This window comes from Aplysia californica, unplaced genomic scaffold (assembly GCF_000002075.1).
Source record: "Aplysia californica isolate F4 #8 unplaced genomic scaffold, AplCal3.0 scaffold00536, whole genome shotgun sequence".
Lineage (NCBI taxonomy): Eukaryota > Metazoa > Mollusca > Gastropoda > Aplysiida > Aplysiidae > Aplysia > Aplysia californica.
The window spans coordinates 56370-70904 of record NW_004797806.1 but is presented as its reverse complement, the minus strand read 5'-3'; the positions used below and the strand labels follow the sequence as shown (position 1 = coordinate 70904).

Sequence of the window (14535 nt, the reverse complement as noted above, 5' to 3'; positions counted from 1 at the left end):
GCATGCCCACGCCTCCTTTTTGTTTTGCGTTGCTGCTGTCAAACAGCTCCAATTTATAAATGAAAAAAACAAACTCTTTCGGTTTTTTACACATTACAAGTATTTATCATGATTTGGTGAAAAAAAAGTGGTTTGATTACAAATACAAGTCGTCAAATACAGGTGCGCTACGTCCGAAGTAGGTCTATCATTGACTCAAGGGCTTACCTTTTCACCTTGCTTTGTTCCATTGGTCAAGTGTGTTTTTAGCGCGTACAGTATCTCCTCTTGCATCGAACAAATTATTAAATCATTTTCTGGATAGTGTGATATACTTTTGTAATTACCTTGTTTTCATAAAGATTCTATAAACAAATTTACATCTTGAGAGTCGCAAAGCCGTTGTTTCCATTTAAACGTAACTGTACAGCTTTTGAGGGTTATCAATTTGCGTCTTGCGGAGGGAGGAGCTCGCAAGATAGAATGCTGCGGATAATATGCTTTGCCTGCGCTGCGACACACCGCTACAGGAAGCCGGTGCGAGGTCATGCAGGTAAAGTTTGGGTAGACCTGCTAGGGTAAACAGTGAGAATGTTGGCTGCAGTGCACCGGTCAGAGTGTGTACTTTGTCTTATCATCTTGCACACATTGGATAGGGATGACCTACTTTCAGTTTCTGTATCGGCATAGCATCTGGACCCGCTAGATTATCGATTGACGGAAGCAAGCCGCCCGTGCTCGCCGTCTCGGCAGCGGATCGAAGAAATTCCCACGGATTTTTACTCTTTTCGGCACACGGAAGTGAATGCTGTGGCAGCTTGGGGGTCTGTGGTCTGGAGCTCGAACGAAGAACCACCATCGGAATGGAGTAGTTTCAACAGAGTGCCTGGATACTGCAATGTGCAATTCTCATCATAATGTTACTTGGATTACAAAGCTTTCTCTCTGGATTGTAGTGAAGAGATAGTGGAGTACTGGGGCATATTTTCTACCCCACTCGCGTTTCTGCATCTCGTATCTGTGCACTGTGGCTGTGGAGATCAAAGGGAACCAAAATGGCGTTCGCTCGTCGGATAATAATGGATCTTGTTTTGATTGTCCTGTGTCTGTCTGTTGTCAGTGCACAATGGCAGTATTCGCTTCCTGAAGAATCTCAGTATGATTTATCCGAAAAAGCCTTTGTCCAAAAATATCGTCGTCAAGCAGAGACGACAGCGTATGATGAAATAATTACACAGCCTTCCCCAATCCCCGAAGATGCAGGCAGCGACACTGTCTTGTTTGATTTCAACACAGTAACCATCAGCAGTGAGGCAGCATCCACCTTTACTTTCCAAGTTATAGAGACAACGGACAGCGTTCCTCAGTATGAGGGCCTGTTTGTTATTGAGAAGAGACAGGTCCGTTTTGGACATGCACTCTCAGACACAGAGAGACGGAATTACTTTGATTATGAGCAGTATCCCACAGTTGTCATCATTATTGTAGCAACACAGGAGCTTGGATTTCATGGTTTGTATAATTTGTAGCCAATTTCTCAGAACGTTCGGGCAAATAAAGTTGAACTCTAGATCTAGATCTAGATTCTATATTATCTCTAGATCTAGATTAGAAATATTTCTCCGAACGGTTTCTGATCTCGAGATTGTTTGGTTAAATTTGCGAGATTTAGGAGGCGTCATCCTTTCATAATTTCATTCTGCCATTCTGCGAGGACTGGGAAGGAAGCATTTTTTGCATCGAACTGAATTTAAAAAAATTTTAGAGCTAGATCTAGAGATTTTTAAATGTCTGAATATTCAGATACTTCAGTTGTCGTTGAAGCAACATTCCCGGACTATACTATACTTCATTTGAAAATATAGGCCTACCTTCAAAAGGTACTGTGAGAAAACAAGACTGCTCGACCTTGGCAGTAACCTACTTTGCATTTAGTCACCCAGCAAAAACTAAAATCCTTCTTGTAAAAAAAACGGACAATCCCTCCACGTTCACACCTTACACACACACTGACACACACATACACACACACATGCACACTTACACACACACACACACACACACACACACACACACACACACACACACACACACACACACGAGCCACTCCATTCGCCTACTTATTATCAACAAATCTCGAGAACGGAAACCGTTCGGAGAAATAAAATTCAAGTTTATTTTCCCGAATGTTCGGAGAAATAGAGCCGTCCTTGAAATATAGATAGAATAATTCTATTAGTTCAGTAGAGTAGAGGGTTAGGGTTGGGTTAGGAAGTGAGCATTCCCACCCCTGAATAATTTTTTTGGTTATATAAATTTCCACCCGCGTCGGGTCACTTCTCATCTTTCCTCTCTAGATTTAGAATCTAGATCTAGATTCTAGTTATAAGATCTTAGGCTACAGGCTGAAGGACTAAATCACTACCTCTAAACCTGGGGTGAGAATTAGACGTACACTGGCAGCTAAAAGTAGATTTAAAAAATCTAGTACGCCTCTCTACAATTTTATACTGGGTCTTGCAATATTGAATACATTCAGACGAGAGTGCTAATGGTAAGGGGAAAAATGTCAATTTTAATTTTTGAGATCCTCATGCTTTCTGCCATACCCAATCAATCTCATTGAAAGCAAAGAAAAAGGCCAAAAAATATGAATGGTGGGAGTAAATTACTAAATTATGCTTACAAGAACACACACCTTAGCCTTAGACGCCAGTAAAAAAATGGAGTAAAATATTTCAAAATCCCCTCAGGAGGGTGGGAACAATTTAATATAGAAAATCTTATTCCCACCCGGGATGGGAGTAATGGGAGCCTTTGGGTTAGGGGTACGGGGTCTGAGGTAGGTTTGGCCAGGGTTAGGGTTCGGTTTCGGTTTTTTCTGTTGCGTTTGTTGGGGTGGTAGTTTGTAACGGAAGTTCTTCCATTTTAGTTTTTGTAGTTTAAAAATTAGTTGCTGGTGGGGGGGGGGGGGTGTCCCGTAACGGGCAATGCCGTCAAACAAAAAATTCTTCTTTAAAACTTCATTCTGGTCTTTACAAGGTTCTGTACACCGAAAAAAAGAAAGCACTAGTCTCCTCTCTGCTATTTTTTTCCCCTGCTGTTTGACTTCTACATGATAGATCAATTAGTAGTGTGTAATAATTTAATTTTATTATAAAAAAGATTATAAATAAATAGCAGAGAAAGTCCGTCCTAGACCATAGTCCACTGATTAAAATTTTTTATTAAAGCGTCAAAACATTTTCAACAGAGAAAAAGTGGATCAAGCTCTCCATTCCCCTGGTGGATGTCAACGATGAGTCTCCAGTCCTCAAGAACAAGCCATACCCATACCAGGCAGCCATCCCTCTTGAACCGGAGCCAGGCCACACAGTTTACGAACTGCTGGCAGAAGATCCCGACACAAATTCGGAACTGGAGTACCGTATTGCTGATGAAGCAGGTGCTTTGACACCTTTTTGCTTTTCATCCTTTTGTTTGTTTATCTAATTTTTTAATCTGAAATAGTATTTTTTGACAGAGACTCTCTTGTTTCTTGAGGTGTTCAGTTAAAATTACAAAGTTCACGCTTGATTTTGTGACTTTTGAAAGAGTAATTTACAATCACATAATAATGTTAGCGGATGTTTGGTGGTCATCACAAGGTGTGTCTCTTTTTCTGATTGTTTACAAAAAAAAAGTTTGCTTTTGCGTCAGTTATCCCCGTTTTTAGTTTGTTAAATATTTCATTTTCCTATTTAGTCCTGTTGTTTTTGGAAAACTTTTTCAGTGTCTGACTGAATAGAGTCCCCTGTCATTCTGTGTAATCGAGGTTAAAAATCTTTTGAAGTGTACTCTGATGTTCTGTGTTTGTGACTCACTGGTAATCTAGTACAGTCAAACCTGCCTTAACGGAAACCTGTATAAAACGGAAACCTCTCTTAACGGAATCTCCCCGTTCCCCCCATGATATATTCCTCTTTAGTTACCTGTGTATAAAACGGATGCCTGTCCAGAAACGGAAAGAAAAATCCACTCCCTTCCAAGGGTTTCACAATGCTGTCTAAGATGAAAATATATGCTTTGCCCGCTCAGTCCTGATTTGAAACAAAACTCACAAGTTTGGTTGCGCCGTCTCTACACTTAACGTCATGCTGCCGGGGAGTAGGGGTGCAATTTGGGGGTAGATGTAACCCCATCATATGAGCCTTGAGCGATGTAGAAGGTCAGGATAGTGTTGGTGTGAAATCTCACGTCTGCCCGTGAAAATGCTTGAGTAGCGAGCCACTACGGAAAGTTTCCTGAGTAGCCAGAACTCAGAGGTGTGAAATTAGATACCAATGCCTGCTGCCCTCATTGTACAGTCAGCCGAGAAAGGAATTCCTCAAATCTTTGTTACATGATGGCAATGAAGGGTGGCATTGGTTGACTGTGCTTGTTGCTCTTCTGAGACAACATTTTTTCTAGCTCCCTTGCGATTTTGTCTCACACAGGTTCGACTGTATAAAATTTATAATTAAATTTGATCTTATTGTTAACATTGCTTTAATTTTAATCCGTGTTGGCATCCCCAACTGGGCGTTCTGGCTGGCAGGTTGTTTCTTTTTCCAGGTTTTTTAACCCTTCTTATTCTGTCAGCCCAGTCAAAGATGGGGGTCAGAGATCTTGTCCCATCTCTTGTAACCTCACAGTATCTTATATGGGTGTTTATCCCAACATACCTGTACTTTGTACTTTTTCTTCAGTTGCATTCACTGAATATTGAGGCTGAGGTTAGGAATTATACTATTTAAAGCTAGGAGCTTTAATGCTTAAACATTTTTGTAGGTTGACATGTCACCTCCCTAATATTTTCTTTTTCTGATGTATTTAAACTCTTCATCTACAGCCCTGAAAAATTTGAGGTTTATATTACTTCATGTCATCAGTTGGCATTTGTGGTTTGGCTGAAAGTGAAAGTCTCTTAGTGGATAGCTGCAAGAAAAAAAATGGACTTTGAATTACATATGCAGTTATCCCTTATATTCTTACTAAACTTATTATGAATGTATATTCTCATCTTGCCTTTACTTTGTAGTGTGCTGTAACCTTATGACGTTTTCTCTCCTCAGATCCTGATGTGAAGGCCTTCTTCAGGATGGAGCAGGTGGTGGAGAAGGATGGGACACCTGACAAGATCGTCGAAGGACACATCAAAGTGTCTCTGAGAACAGCTTTCACCGAAGGCAGAGAATTTAACATTCCAGTCAGTTTCCTTCACAAATTGTTTTGTGATTTATGCCTGTTTTGACGAAAGCTTTTGTGCATTACAAATATTTTGATTCTAAGCTTTTGGCAAATGTCATAAAAAAATAAAATTAGATTGGGCACTTTTTCTCAGTGTAAGAAAGCCCTTTGTTGTAAGTACTTTTTTGGGAGAGTGGTTTTCTGCTTGGATGTTGTAGTTTGCGGTGGGTTGAAGTCTGAACAAAAGGTCAAATCCCCTCAAGCAGTGGAGTGATATAATGTGAGGCATCGTGGTGCAATCAGGCGCTCGTCAAAATAATGAAATCAGAGATATATATAACTGCATTTTCCCGCCAGTTTGAAATTTTTTTGTCTTAATTTTTGTTTTTTTGGCTCAACATCTTTTATATATATGTTTATTAAAAAATATATTTCTGTCTGGATTTTACTGAAAAACAACAATTAAACGCTCGACAAATATGAATTTACAGTTTCCAAGGATTCTCAAGCTTTGGAAATCAACAAACTCTGCAGCCATTTTCTCGTTAATTTAACCTCTTAAACCAGGCGTCCCCGACCTCTTTCGCATATTTCTCAATTTCCATTTTTAAGATAGATGTGTATTATTTTCATAGAAACATAGAGTCAAATGAACAAGCTTTAAGATATGCCAATAACTCCAGATGCGCAAAAATTGATAAGCGTCTGATTCAGTCATGTATGGTTGCTTTTAAGGACAAGCGGGCTAACCCAGATTTTGGGGGTTTCCAGAATTCTTGACCTACACAAAAAGTGGGCGTTGCCCTACCCATAGGAAAAGTTTGGTTTCATTGGTGTGTATATTTGTTTGGCTATAGAGAAAAGCCTCCTTGTATTTTTAAAAAAACTGAACAAGGGGCAAAAACTTTACCTTCGATTTTCTCAAAATATATACGTGACTACGTGACTGTGTACTTCTGAGTCTGCCTTCACTTCTCCTGTCTTCTTTCTTCTTTCATCCTTTGTTACTTCTCTAAACACATTTCTCCAAAGTCCGAAAATTACCTATTTGTATCTAGTAAGGCATTATGATGCCCTACCTATCAACCTAGAAATCTGGGAATAGTCTTTTTTATCCTAAAGTTCTGTGAATAATATTTGTTTTTCCTGTGTACCCAGAATTCTGATCTCTTTATCACTATGTTCCTCTTTTAAATCTAATTTGTACTGTAAGTCATATCCTTGTTTGTTGTTTAAGATTCTCTTTCCCTATTTTGGTTGTGGGTGTCACTGTGTCCATATTGCCTTAAATTCTTCTTTGTTTGTTCTGAAGTTGATAGAGGTGAAATCTTTGCCTTCAAATTCTCTATCTTCCTCTTTTTGTCTTTCGTTTTGATATTTTAAATTTGAACGGAACTTTCTATTCTGTTTTCGTGTCTCACGTCTCATTTTCTCTCTTTATTTCATAGGGGGGTACGGTCCTTTGGTTTTATAAGTGCTGAACTATAAGGTCAGACAATTCTTTTAGAGCGCTTGCATTAAACTTGAGAAGTGTGCCAAAGCCAGGAGTAAGGCAAACGTTGGATTTGACAAGGTGTTAAAAGTTCCTGTCCTTTTGTATCATCCTGCCTTCGTTTACATTACATGTTGTATTGTACTGGACTACAACCTCTGTCCTTGACATCCCAACGAAGAAGATTTTCCAAGGCCATATATATTTCAAATTTTTAAGCCAATTTACTAATTTTCTATTTGTTGATTACTAAAACATGTTCTGGTGGGCGGGCAGCCCTCCATATTTGTCATAATTGGTGAGAGAAATGGTCAGGGTCAACATATAGTGTGGATGGTTGATGGGTGCTCTAGTGTGATTTGCTCCTGCTTTCCTATCAAATTCTATCATGTAGTCTTTTTCTTTCCTACTTGTATTTTAATTTTTTTTTTTACTCTCTTGTATCTTGTAACACCTAATCTTTGGCACATGTGACCTAATTGTATCGTAAGTGTAAGTACCAATAAATAAAACTCTCTTACAAAACAAAAAAACAACATTTAATTACATTATGTTTCTTAAGTGCTGAAAGTGCCTCTACAAGCTGAAGAATGATATAATCAATAATAGTTCGCATATAAAATAAAAATGTAGGGTCAGTTTGCTGTTTTTGCCTGTTTAACCAGCATAAAAGCCTGTGAGATGAAAAAAGGATTTAAATATCGTTTGATCTGCTGAGAATGTTCCTCTGTCTGTTAAAATCAGGTGCTACATGCCTACATTTACATGCCTTTGTTCAACGATCCATTCTGACCGGACTCTCTCTCTCTCTTGCCCTTTTTAACTCCCAGTGGAGCACAGGCCATCAACAACATTACTCCAGCGAAGCCTGTCCTGAGCATCCTTTTCTATCTGTTTCCATGATGTCCCCGCTTTTTCAATTTCCGCATTCTGACCTGACACTCAATCAATATAATGATGACTCCTTCACTGTTGTGTTGTAACCCATTTGTGCCTGACTGTCGTGCAGGGTAATGTACTTCATGATATAATTTGGTACAACCTTGCTATTTCGGAAACATTTTCTCTGTAAAAAAACTTTTGTCTTAGAACCCTTATACAGGATTGCGGCTTGATGTAAATTGCCTTTTCTGCCTTTTGTACAGTTTTTGGCCTCGTCTTGTTTTGTGTCCTGGTGACGGGTAGCTGTTTCTGTTCTGACTTGTAAATTTTAGCTCTCTTGCTCTACTCACTTTGTTACTACAAGGGACCAATGTTTATAATAAGAGCCCTGTCTGTAGTTACAAATAATCATATCAGTTACCCATGTGAGTCTTTTCTAATATGTTCTGATTTTGCTGTTCACTTCAGGTGACAATCCGTGACAAGCAAGCGGTTGGTCAGGTCACCACAGCCACCATCAATGTTCTAGTTGGACCCAGACCACCTCAGTTCTTTCAAGAAAAATATGAGGGATGGATTTTTGAGACTGAGAGCACCAACAACCAGTAAGTAAAGGAAAAAGCTTTTTTTATTAAAAAAATTATTTTTTTGCGGGGGGTGGGGGCACGTTGAAAAGAAAAGGCAACATCATTGATCCCTGAAGGGACAGTTTTAAAAAGTGTTGATCATGATGTGAGTTCAATAACACTTAATGTAATGAATAGTTTTTTAAAAGTATTGCCATTGTCTGTGTCTGCATTTGTTATCTGAGTTTTTGATCGAGTGATTGGAGAGCTCTGCTAGTTTTTGTGTTTTCTACTTCTTTCTTACATAAAGTCTGTTGTTCTTGTCTTCCTCTCTTGCTTTTTCCCTTTGTTGTTCTTGTCTTCCTCTCTTGCTTTTTCCCTTTGTTGTTCTTGTCTTCCTCTCTTGCTTTTTCCCTTCTCCAAATGACTCACAAGTCGGTGTTCATGCATTTCTATCTGATAAAAGTCAGATTTAACTATCTTTTTGATTTTTAATTGCCCTTTTTAAAGTGCGGATGGTTTGGCGTTCTTGGTGTATGCTTCTCTTGTTGTTGTTGTTTTTTGTTTTTTTGTAGATGAAATTCCTTTTCCCAATACTGAATCACTATTAGAGTGTCTCTGCACTTTGAATGAAAGCCTGAACAATGTGATTCTTTCCCCAGAGTGTACACCATGCCCGACCTAAACGGTGAATTGATCATCCAAGTCCGCCAGTTCCAGGATGGTTATCCGATGACATTCCGAGTTCTAGATGAAAACAACAGAGAATCTACACAGTTCCGTATTGATGGAAACGGCCGCATTTACAATAAAGCTGTGAGTGGGTGGACTGTGTTCTAATAGTGCAGTTGGTTTTATTTTTAACACTTTATTGACAAGTTTTCCTGGAGCTGGCTCTCCTACCCGGACTGTGGCTTGTTTATGCTGTACATATTTTTGAGGAAAAGTCGGGCCCATCACAAAGGCAGGAATAAGAATAGTTGTAGCAGAAATAAGAATCTGACTCTCAATTAAATTCAGAAGTCTGTAAATTCTTTGGTTGAAAAAAATGTTGGGAAAGCAGGAGTAGGTTTTATGTGAGGTTGGACAAATTTAGAAACATTGCACAAGCCCCAAGGTCTTTAGCCTGTAGGTGTGATTAGACCAACCAGCCAGAACAAAAAGTGAACATTCTGTTTTGTGAAGTCTGTAATAAAAGTTAAATTTTTGGTACTTGCTGAAATGAATCTTTGTGATGTTGACTGTTCGGGCAGTTGTAGAACTTGTCTCTATAATCCTTCTTGATTTGTGTTTGTGCTTTTGTCATTTGTGAGGCAGCGTTGTGGAATCAGGCTCTCGTCAAAATAATAAAATCGAAGAAAACAGCAGTTTTCTCCATGCTGAGCAATTTTTATCAATTTTTTTTGTTGGGCTCAAGACCTTTTATGTCCATTTACAAACACATTCCTTTGAGGATTTCACCGAAAACGTTGATTAAAGGCACAAAAATATAAATTAACAGTTTCCATGTACTCTTCAGCATTGGAATTTACCAAGCTTTGGCGGACATTTTCTCACTAATTTTACCTCTTTAACCAGATGACTCCCACCTCCTTCAATCCAAAATATCTCCACTTCTATAGAAGATGGATAGGTAATTTTTTCATTGAAAGCAAGACAAATGAACAAGCTTTAAGATGACACCAATGACTCAATATGCCCAAAAATTGACGAGAGCCTGATTCCACCACGCTGCCTCACATTTGTTAATGCTGCAAATTGATCATACAGTCTCGTGATAGCTAGGAGAATTCAAGCTTAGGTAATTTATTACTATTTAGCTGACTTTGGTGCTCATTAAAAATTCTCTATTCAGACAAAATGTTTGGATTGGTGGCATAGTTTTTCAACTGTATGGTTGGTTTGAGGGTGCTATTTTTAGTTTCTTTTCTATTCTTCTTTTTTGTTTTTTGTTATTCTTTTGTGTCTCATCTCTAATTATTGGATATCCTACACTTATTTTGATGTCCTTCTCTTTCTCTCAAGCAAACAAAAATATTGTGGCCTAATGAGTGGACTAATGCTCCTCTTTTTGCTTACTGTTCACTTTTTTTAGGCTTTGGACTTCGATGTGCCGAGAACTCTCCGTCCCCCAAAGTCACGGCTGATCATAAAAGTTACAGAAACATCAGATTTTAAAAATCTGGAAAATACAGTTCCTGTGAGTATCATAGTTTAATGCATCTATACTGTCATTAGGGATTATATTGTGTGAATGCCTGTGGGTGTATTTAGTTAGGGGCGGAATGTGTATCGAATGAAAAACTGACGTTTTGCAGAGTGAGGTTGCGGACTGGTGTGGTCTTCTTCCTTTCTTTTTGATGCTTGTTTCTTAGACTTTTTGTCCTTAAAGTAGAGAATGTGGTTGTTGTTGTAAAACTACATTTTATGGACAAAGAGACAGGAGCTCTTATATCGCATGAGTTTGGTTTTGATGGGTTTAGCTGGAGCAACAACATTGATTTTGAAGTGGCCTCTAGTTTTCTCATTTTATAAATAGCATTTTGTTCTTCTGCATCTTTTACAATAATTTTATTTAATTGTTTGTTCTATGTCTGCATACTTTTTTCCAGTTTTTGTTCTTGAAAAAGATGTTCACTTTTTCTTTTCCCCTCCCCCTTAACCTGTGTGATCAGTTGGAGATCACCATCAAGGATGAAAACGACAATGCCCCAAGATTCCACTTGACTCAGTACATGGAGACGGTGCGGGAAGACCTCAATGTGGGAGATACCGTCATGAGAAGTGAGTTTTCACTCTGAGGTTCTACTTTGGTCTTGGGTCCCTCGGACCAAGACGCTACTTTTCTAGAGAGATTTATTTTCTCAGAATACATAAAGTGCAGACAAGGCCTTCTGCTTAGTTTCCACTTTCTGTTGAACCATGACTGATTAAAAGTTCATGAAATCTATGTAAGGACCTGGTGGTTTCTCTATATGCAAGCCTCAGAATTCTGATGGTTGGTGAGAACAGAGCTAAGAAGAATGTCAAGTTGTGTCTGAAATGGCATTTAAATGGAAGGTGACCCTATTTTGGTTCTTGAACAAACAATTGTTATCTATAGCTCAGAAACAGCATTATATGCAGCAAGCAACCTGGAGTGAAGTGCTACTTTTCAATTTCTATAAAGATAATAACATTATTTTCACGATTGTGTGGGTCTTTGTAAAGCTAGTCACAATGCTCTCGTTATTGTTATCAATCCAGCAATATAACAGATCCGTTTCTGTTCAAAGCCATAAAGTGATATATATGTGCAACTTCTCTTTAATGTCTGTGTTGTTCAATCATTCATTGTGTTATTGGTCTCTGGTATTGGAGGGAGGAAAAAAGCTTTGCCATTGAGCAGATAGTGGTCAGTCTTTTTCATGTGGTCACACAACATAGGTGTCTGATGGGTGCTCTGCTGTGGTTTGCTCCTTTTTTCCTATCAAACATCTTTTGTCCTTATCTCTCCTCCTTCTTTTGTGTTTGTTGATCTCTTGTATTACCTATAATATTCGCCATGTATGACCCAATTGTGTTGCAAGTGCCGTAAAATGCTTACTAAAATAAACAAAGGTCACACAACAGGCTTGTTAAGTGAACCTGTAGTTGAATTCTTTTGAGATGGCAATTGTTTTAGACTTGGATATTTTGTATCTTTAAGCAAACAATTGTCGCCTTTCTATTCTTGGTAATAGAATTATTTACATTATTTATATATAAATATATATCAACTGTGCATATCAATATGTCCTGAAATTTTACTGCTCCCCAGTTTTTGCTGATGATCATGACTCAGATGACAATGCTTTTGTCACGTATGAAGTGGACAGCCCTTACTTTGACATAAAGAAAGTCGGTAATGAGGGAGTGATCACCGTCAAGCAGTAAGTGTCCCTCATTTTTTTCACATCTTTCTATCGAAACAAAAGGAGCAGTGTTCTGGGGAATGGTTTTCTTGGTAGTCTCCTACTGTTTTTTCTATGTCTCTGTCATTTCAGTCTGTGTGACTTGATTTTCTTTTTTCCCTACACTAAATGATCAGTATTGTGTTCATTATGTTTTCTGCAACTTACAAGTTCAAGTACATTGAGGACATTTTGTATTTTATGTCATTTTTCTCAATTTAGGATTTATGTTGTGTCTATCAAGGATCAATTGGTTTGTAGTATGTGCTTGTGGTATGCTGCCTTTTCCGAGGTCTCTGTGATAATTACAGATAAAGGGGCATAGATTCCCTAGGGCAAGAGCCTATATAAATGTTCTAGTGTATTTTTATCGGTAGATTATTGTGGTCATCATAGTAGTTTTATCTGGTTTAAATACCATTCTGAGATATCCTTCTATTCTATGCTCGGTCTAGTTGTAACAACTATGCATGAGGTAACAGTTGAGGTTTTCAAATAAAGCCTTGGCTTTTCCATTTGAATATATTTTGTAAAGATTATACAGTTACCTTTAATCAATGAGAACAATTACGTAGCTTTTTACGATGTCACATGGGAATCATATCTGTAAAGAAGTACATGCGGAAAATATCTGTTCTGATGACCTATGCATTTGCCCATGTCCACAGACGATTAGACTTCGATGCAGAGCCAGGCCCGAGGTATCGCTTTGTGGTGTATGCCAAAGACAACGGGGTGCCAGCACTGTCTAGCTCGGTGGATGTGGCCATCACCACAGAGAATGTCAACGATGAGGTGCCCACCATCATCTCGCCCGGCGTTCTGGTGCTGAGAGACGAGGTCAGAGGGGGAGGCTTCACTCTCACGAGACTGCGTGCCAGAGACGCCGATGGAGACAATGTTCGCTTCTACTTCAGTCGTAAGTGGAGAGCTGATTGTCTAAAATGCTGAAATTTGTATAATTGTTTACTGTACACCAGTATATATTTTTGCGCGCTTTTTTTTTGCATTTTGTGTTTTGCCCATTTTGTGTTTTGAATTTGGGATTTGACTAGCCCGGTATTATGTGTTCCAATGTAGTAGTGCCTGTTAAAGCTTCTCTTTACCTGAAACTGAACTGTTTCCAGCTCTCTTTACTTTCCCCTCGGTTTTTTCTGTCTGTCTGTCTAAGTTTCTGTCTGCACCAATCCCCAAGTTGATGCTGAGATTTTCCTTATTTCTACTCTAAACTTTTTCCAGCTCGCTCGGAGAGGTATGAGATCTTCAGCATCAAGCCGTCATCCGGAATCATCCAGGTAGTGGCTCCTGTCCCCGAGGACCGCGACTCCTACATCCTGAATATCACGGCAGAAGACGATGGCTCGTGCTGCGGCAGCATCAAGACACTGCAGAGCGAGGCCTCCGTCACTGTGGAGATCGTCGACTCGGTCAACCAGAAGCCTGTGTTCACAAACTGCCTCAACTACTCCAATGTCGCGGGATTTGATGAAGATATTGAACCTGGGGAGCCTGTCATTCAAGTAAGCATTAGTTTATTTATTTCTCCCAGTGTTGTTTTTTGGGATACGTATTCTCAATTCTCGGGTTTTAGTTCTGAGAAGGAAAAGCCCGGAAATGTTTTGACTTTTTAATAATTATTGTTACAATTATGTCAAATTCCTATTCTACTCACCTTGCAAAAGTGATTTAAAAAAAAAAGAAAAAAGAAAAGGGTTCTTGCAGTTTCAAATTTACTGACCTCCACCCCTCAGAATGTTTAACTTTTTGATAATGATATTTAGACCTCCCCATTTTTACCATGAGATTGTATGTTTTGTGTGAGTAGCATGGTCATCTGTGTGGTTCTGTTCTGTTGTTTCAGACAGCTCTTCTTTTTATACCTCTGTGGTGTAGAAATAAAAGATTAAATGTTCACAGGTGGTACTGTGATTTTGTTCTATATGCCATCGGAGGATGAAAACTTAAATTTTTACAGTTTGCTTCCTACTTTTATGTAATAATTGTTCCTAGTGATGCTTTTTTCTGTATTTACAGATTGGATGTCTTCTTGTAAAGGATCTGTACTTGAAATAATTTATGAAATAGAAAACAAAAAATTTCTCTCTGCCGTTAATGATCCCTGCCATGTATTTTCTTCTGAGATTTTGCCAAATGACAATTTTATCATAATTACAGGTGAGTGCGTCTGACCCGGACCGAGGCTTGAACGGCATCGTGACCTATTCCATTGAGTCTCCCTCTCCTTCCCTGAGTGACGCGCCGTTCCAGATTGACCCAGAGAGTGGGAAGATCACCATCAAGACAAAAGTCAACAGAGAGGCCTACAGGAAAGATTTTATACAGGTAATGGGTTTTGTATAGGTAATGGGTTTTGCACAGGTAGTTAGGTAGTGTCATGAGGTGTGTGATATATAAGGAATGTGTACAGATGTGTATGGAGAAGAGAATGTGTGTGAGAGAGGGAGAGAGAGAGAGA

The 14535-nt window shown here is 38.9% G+C and overlaps 1 protein-coding gene across 2 annotated transcripts in view; it reads left to right on the top strand.

The window, feature by feature from the left end:
- Positions 1–513: 513 nt before the first annotated feature.
- The window catches only part of LOC101855587 (neural-cadherin), a 55287-nt gene continuing 41265 nt past the window's right edge, over positions 514–14535 (top strand). For both annotated transcript variants that reach the window (XR_001185180.2, XM_005106470.3), the window contains exons 1-11: positions 514–1491; positions 3233–3424; positions 5073–5206; positions 8030–8166; positions 8790–8943; positions 10223–10327; positions 10803–10911; positions 11927–12038; positions 12728–12978; positions 13299–13579; positions 14235–14402. Coding sequence is in view for 1 of the 2 variants with exons in the window: in XM_005106470.3 (XP_005106527.1) it covers positions 1035–1491; positions 3233–3424; positions 5073–5206; positions 8030–8166; positions 8790–8943; positions 10223–10327; positions 10803–10911; positions 11927–12038; positions 12728–12978; positions 13299–13579; positions 14235–14402 (2100 nt within the window). In the remaining variant the exon portion in view is untranslated. The remainder of the gene's footprint in view (positions 1492–3232; positions 3425–5072; positions 5207–8029; positions 8167–8789; positions 8944–10222; positions 10328–10802; positions 10912–11926; positions 12039–12727; positions 12979–13298; positions 13580–14234; positions 14403–14535) is intronic.